At 36.0% G+C, this 7017-nt stretch overlaps 1 protein-coding gene across 1 annotated transcript; it reads left to right on the top strand.

Moving 5' to 3' along the window:
• The first annotated feature begins 3760 nt into the window (after positions 1-3760).
• Positions 3761-4545, top strand: LOC1278572 (cuticle protein 67). Its single transcript, XM_318181.4, has 2 exons — positions 3761-3918; positions 3986-4545. The coding sequence occupies exons 1-2, from the start codon at positions 3910-3912 to the stop codon at positions 4388-4390; spliced, it is 414 nt and encodes a 137-aa protein (XP_318181.3). The 5' UTR covers positions 3761-3909; the 3' UTR covers positions 4391-4545.
• Positions 4546-7017: the final 2472 nt, after the last annotated feature.

Raw genomic sequence — 7017 nt, 5'->3', positions numbered from 1 at the left:
GCCCGCACATATTAACGTACTGTGCGTGCGTGGTAGCACTGTGCTATTTGACCCATCACTAGATGTGAAACAGCTGTGTGATGACTCACGAGCGCTGAAGATATGGTTGATGTTATTCGGCCGTATCGGTGTTTTCGATCGTTCCCGGGAACGTTCGCCGCGACGCTCATTTTCACCCATTTTATAGCCATTTTTATACATTATTTTTATCACTAGATTAAAAATTAGAAAACCGTCTAGGTTTTGTACAGCCCAACCTAGTGCTACACCCCTGTACTCTCATGAAAGAAGAACATTCTCCGATGAACGAGTTCACCGATACGGCTGATTGTCTGCAGCGAAACTGCAATTCTAAGAAACAATTTTATTCAAGACATAATAACTGCAGACGTGATGCAATATACTTACTAAAATCGCAACGTTACTGAAGGCATACAATCCCCAAGTCTTGAAATAAACCAATAATTATCACTTCAAGCAATACCACTTTCAAGCAATACCACTTTCAAGCATGTATTAACAGTTTAGCATTTCTACTACACATATTTAACTATAAACCATACATACTTTAATTGTAATTTAATTGTAACACACTTCGGAAAGCCAAACCACAATATTGCAGCACATTCATTATAACACACTCAGCAAATCAAATCATATCATGACAAAACAACGGGATGAGTTGAGGCCTCACCGTTCATATTAAAACAATTGTGACACACTTACTGAAAACACTCGAAACACGCAAAATAAGCTAATTAGGCAATATATATATATATATATATATATATATATATATATATATATATATATATATATATATATATATATATATATATATATATATATATATATATATATATATATATATATATATATTTATATACAATTGTGTTCATTAAAATAGCAGTATGCCACACATTAGAATACTGATACCAGTTATTGTATATATATGATCTACGATTTGATCTCTTATCACCTGAGAATGTAGTAGTGTCCTCTCACGTTTCAAATAAGTACTATCATTTATATTCCCGTCTCTTTCTATTGGCTGGGGCTCGTGTTTGCTTATTGAAACAGGTTTGCAGTTGTTCATTATAATAGCAGTGCTTATCTTTTGATCGATTACTATCGTTTCGTTGTCTATAAAAGTAGCTGTTTTGCTGTGTTCCGTGCTGAGACGTGTTTAAAACGTATAGTAAGTTCAATATTATCATTCAATGATTCGTTTAGTTCACCAAAAATGTTAATAATCAACAGGAAATGGGACGAGGTAAACATTGCTTTGATGAGATAAGAGATTTGATAAAAAGAATGAGAGCAAAGGGTAAAGATATATAACATATATAGAAATTCAGGATACGTTACAATGTTCAGCAAAAATGATAAGTAATGCTTTAAAATGGGAAGCAAAACCTGAGACAAGAGGAAGACATCGAAAAACTACGAATAGAGACGATAGAAACATCGCGAAACTTGCTAAAAAAATCCGTTTACGACATCTAAAAAAAATAAAAATGACCTTGAGCTACCGGTAAGCTCTGTGACTATTAGGAGACGTTTGATAGAAGCTAACTTGCTAGGCCGAAGCCCTCGGAGAGTACCGTTATTAACAAAACGAAACGTTTCAAATCGACTGAAATTTGCAAAGCTTCGTGTTGCTTGGCCCAAGGAGAAATGGCTTAACATTTTGTGGACTGATGAGTCTAAAATAGTTTTATTTGGCACAAAAGGACGTCGAGAGTATGTAAGACGTCCACCAAAGGTTGCCTGTCGCACCCAGTATACTGTAAAAACAGTTAAACACAGAGGAGCAAAACTCATGGTGTGGGGATGTTTTTCGTACAATGGTGTTGGTCCAATTTATCGCATACCAGGTACAATGGATCAACATGGATACATAGCAATTTTAAAAGAAGTGATGCTGCCTTTTGCAGGTAATGAAATGGCACCAGATTGGGTATTTCAACAAGACAATGACCCTAAGCATACTAGCAAACGAGCTAAGTCTTGGTTTATAGCGAATAACATCGATGTTATGGAGTGGCCAGCGCAGTCTCCAGACCTCAACCCTATTGAGCATTTATGGAAGGACATAAAATACGCGGTTTCTGAAGCTAACCCTAGAAATTTGGAAGATTTATGGAAAGTAGTTCTGGACTCATGGAAAGCTATACCTGATTCCCGTTGCCAGGCATTAGTTGATTCGATGCCGGCAAGGTGTGCTGCTGTTATTAAAAATAAAGGAAATGCGTCAGGATACTAATGGTTAAACATGCAAAAAGGAACATAATGTAATGAATTAACACGAAAAAAAATATGGAGAACAATTTAAATTAAAAAAAGTATAATTCTAATAATTTTTTTCAATACTGCTATTATTTTGACCACAGCCTTTTGAAGCTTTATTGAAATAACTTGAAATTAAAAATAAAGTAAAATAAAAAGGGATGCAATTTAGTTAGATTGTATGTTACTGGTATTTAAAAAAAATAAGAAAGAGAATATATGAAATTTATCTTACTGCTAACAAGTATTTTAATTATATTTAAAACGAACTGCTATATATATGTATATATATACATATATATATATATATATTTGGCCGGTCTGGTGGTACAGTCGTCAACTCCTACGACGTAACTACGAAACATATATATACAATATACATATATATACAATATATATTTATATATATATATATATATACAACTATACATGTATATACACAACTATATATATATATATATATATATATATATATATATATATATATATATATATATATATATATATATATATATATATATATATATATATATATATATATATATATATATATATATATATATATATATATATATATATATATATATATATATATATATATATATATATATATATATATATATATATATATATATATATATATATATATATATATGTATATATATATATATATATATATATATATATATATATATATATATATATATATATATATATATACATATATATATATATATATTTATACAGCGCCTAACACAACTATATGGACAGTCGTTTTTCGCGATATGCGAAATGCGTTAGTTAGCACATGAGACCTGTTTTTCGAGGTGTCTTTATAGTTATGGTACGACCATAAATTTGTTTTTTCGTCATAGCTCGTGTAAAAATGAGTTGAAAAAATTTGAAAAAAAATATACAAAGATGTGAAATAGTATTCTGCACAACTCATACATTCACTGTTTTTATCTATCTCTTATGGATTTTCGCAAATCGCGAAAAAACGACTGTCCATATAGTTGTGGTAGGCGCTGTATATATTTATATACTATATATATATATATATATATATATATATATATATATATATATATATATATATATATATATATATATATATATATATATATATATATATATATATATATATATATATATATATATATATATATATATATTTTACATTTGTGCATTTTATGCATTTTATTTTATTTATGCATTTTTTATTTTACATTTATGCGTTATATACATTATCTTCAACAAGTTTGCCATGCATGCAGCCATGCAGCTCTCTTGTGATTGTGATAGTGATTATGGTGCTTTATGAATCTAGTTTAACATCGTACTACTTCGTCCACCCTTTCCCAACGCAATGCAAGTGAGAGTGACCTGTGGGTGCGTGTGACCTGCAAGATTGAAGTACACGATGAAAAAAAAACACCAACAAAGCAAAGCAATTCACTACTGACATGCTTTTTGCGGGTTCCATTGGGTACTATAAAAGCGATATGCAGTCTCTTTATGGATTATCAGTTTGCTAACTGAATTCAAAGCAGTCGCATCGACGATTTCATTGACGTTATCATTTATTCAGTTATTCTGTTCACATATTTCTCTGTTACAATGTATCGTGTAAGTGGTTATATGTAATGTGTTCATATGAAAGAGCAGTTTTATTAAAGTTTATTATTTTCCATAGTTTGTCGCTCTTTTTGCTTTGGTTGCTGTATCCCAAGCCGCCTACACTCTGAACCCAGCAGGCCCAACTTACGCAGGTATTCACACTCCGGCCATTACCAGCCAGCAGTCTAATATCCTACGCAGTTATGGAAACTTGGGACAGATCTCGACCTACTCGAAGACCATCGATACTCCCTACTCTTCAGTCAGCAAATCCGATGTGCGAGTAAGCAATCCAGGACTGGCGGTTGGCCATATCGCCGCTTCTTATCCACATCCAATCGCTGCTCCTGCTTATGGCCATGTCGGTTATGCTGCTACGGCACTTAAGAATCCGGCACTACTGGGCGTTGCATATTCCGCTGCTCCAGCCGTTGCGCACATGACTTACAGCAATGGCCTCGGCATTAACTATGCCTGGTAAACATTGTTTTGGTCGAACTAAAACCATGTTTATCACCACCATCGATGCTAGTGAAAAACAAACGTTCATCCTACAAATGCAAATGCAACACGGCCAATGAAACAAAAAGTCATAGTCAACACAGTCAAACAATAAATAATAATTTATATTCGAAATACAGTGTGTTGCTACGTGTGTACTCGGGGGCGAGCACTACGCCAACTAAGCGGCCCCTTGGGGCCCAGAAATAAATACCCCCCCCCTTGCTAATGTTTTGCTAAATTTTTGGTAAGTTTGCTTTACAACCATTGACCACAACAACATTGACGTTTAACGTAAAAGTCGCATTCGCATATCGCTCAGTACATTTTCTTTAATATCGCGCTGTTTATCACACTATTTTCCGATTTCTTTATAATCACAGTATTTTAGAACACCGTTCCATTATCGTTCAATAGTGCGTTTACAGGGTTTTACGAGTCAGAATCGAATGTCAGCAAAACAATTTCAGAAGCTCAAGATGCAGTTTAGCTATCAAAAGTTTTTGTTTCACAACACCGATGCTATTTTCAATAGCGCAATTTGATTTTTAAATCGCTCAAGTTGTTTTTTTAGACGCCTTTCGCATCGTTTTGTAAATTCAATCACGCATTTTCAGATTATTCGTATATAAATGAATTATTTAATGCATTTATAGTGTTATATTTATGAAACATTACATATTTATTGTAAAAAATGAGTTTTTCTGTGCAAAAAGCTACGAGCACTAGCGTATGTAAACATGTACAATGTTTATGTAGCCTTTTGCACAGAAAATCGCCACTTTTACCATAAATACGTAATATTTCATGAATATAATGCTTAAACGCATAACAGCATTGATCTCAATCATATAATCTAAAAATGAGTGTTTGAATTTGCAAAACAATGCGAAAGGCCTCTAAAAAAACAACTTGAGCGATTTAAAAATCAAATTGCGCTATTGAAAATAGCATCGGTGCGGTGAAACAACAACGTTTGAAAGCTAAAGTGAATCTTGAGCTTCTGAAATTGTTTTGCTGACATTCTATTCTGACTTGTAAAAACCCTGTATCTCTGCTGACCAAAACTACCCGCGTAAATTTCGTTTTTCGGATCGCATTTGAGTTCGCGTGTCCTAACCGCCATCGCTCTTGTTGCTGCAACGAAAACCTGCACCGCTCCCGTAGAATGGCCCGAATTTGCAACGCCTGCACTATGGAAATTGAAGAGGCATCTATCAGCTGCTGCCTGTGCGACTCTCCATTTCACCAGCGCTGCACTTCGATTCCTGTTGATCTGTTCCTGCGCATTGCGGAATATAAACAATTACACTGGTGCTGTATTCGCTGCAACAACGTATTTATGAATCCGCGCACCAAGTTCGTAAAAGACGCAGCCATGCAATCTGGCTTCCAGACGGCAATAACGGTCGCCGAAAGCATCAAGCAAGACGTTATGGAGCCATTGACTAATGAAATTAAAACTGGGTTTGTACGGATGTCAGCTCGATCTAAAAACTCCACGAAGTAGCCACTCCCCCGCTAAAATTCGTCGCATAAATCGGTCAAAACGTTTGTTCTCGGATGTCGCTACTGACAACCGTACGTTGTTTACATTTGGCGCCAGACCCATTAACACCCAAAACAATAACAACCAGAACCAACATAATAAGCCGATTGATGATATGTATCGCAAAAATCGAGCTCCACCCACAGTTCGGTTTGAGCCTTCGATGGGTAAGCACCGCTTCTTTTGTGCTCCCGAATAATCTCTTATAAAACCGGTTTTCATTTTGTCGCGCGCGTTTCTCTGCCTCTTCTTCGATCATGTCGGGGGAGGGGGGGAAACACGCGAAGCGTGGAAGAAACAGTTGCAGTGATAGTGGATCGGACTCGGGCATGTCGAAACGCTCCATGCGGCGGATATGCCCAACTGCCGATAACGATGCATTGGCACAAAGGCTGAATAATGAAAACAATAGCATCAACGATACCAGCTCCTCCGACACCATGGAACAGGAGGAAATTTCCCAGGAATTTACTATAGTAAATCGAAAGAAAGGCTCCGCTCGTCGTCGGTCTACTCGAAAAACATCCGCTGGTCCGTCGGCTAACCCACCCGCAGCATCTGCCACACCGCTGGCAGGTCGAAAAGTAAATCCGACTTCCGAGTCGAGCCGCCACCGATTGTGGTTAAAACAATACCCACCCACCGGTCACCAGCACTCAGAGGTCCGCTGAGATTGAAGCTGGCTTTGAAGCTGAGTTGGCGAAATTATTCAACCGATCCGTCGGGTCCCGAAGCCGAAGCAAACCCGAAGCCGAAGCAAAACCCGAACGGGGTTCGGCACGACCCTTCGTTAAAATAGCCCCCTCCCCCTTTTTTGCCAGGATTTCTTTCCGAAATGATACAGTGCGAACCATTATATCAATATGATTCGATTTATTGAATATTTTATATAACATAAATACAAAAAAAAACACAACACATGCACAATAACCACTGCACTTAATTCTAAATTAACGCACATAATTTAACAAACACTTTTTACACTCGCACAGAGAAAAATCAGCACAGCACTTTCTGCTCCACATCGCTGTCGCGCCTAGTTCTTCTCGCTGCACTGT

The sequence above is a fragment of the Anopheles gambiae genome, chromosome 2, assembly GCF_943734735.2.
Source record: "Anopheles gambiae chromosome 2, idAnoGambNW_F1_1, whole genome shotgun sequence".
NCBI lineage: Eukaryota > Metazoa > Arthropoda > Insecta > Diptera > Culicidae > Anopheles > Anopheles gambiae.
The sequence above is the reverse complement of the archived record's forward strand: the minus strand, read 5'-3'. Positions and strand labels throughout refer to the sequence as shown.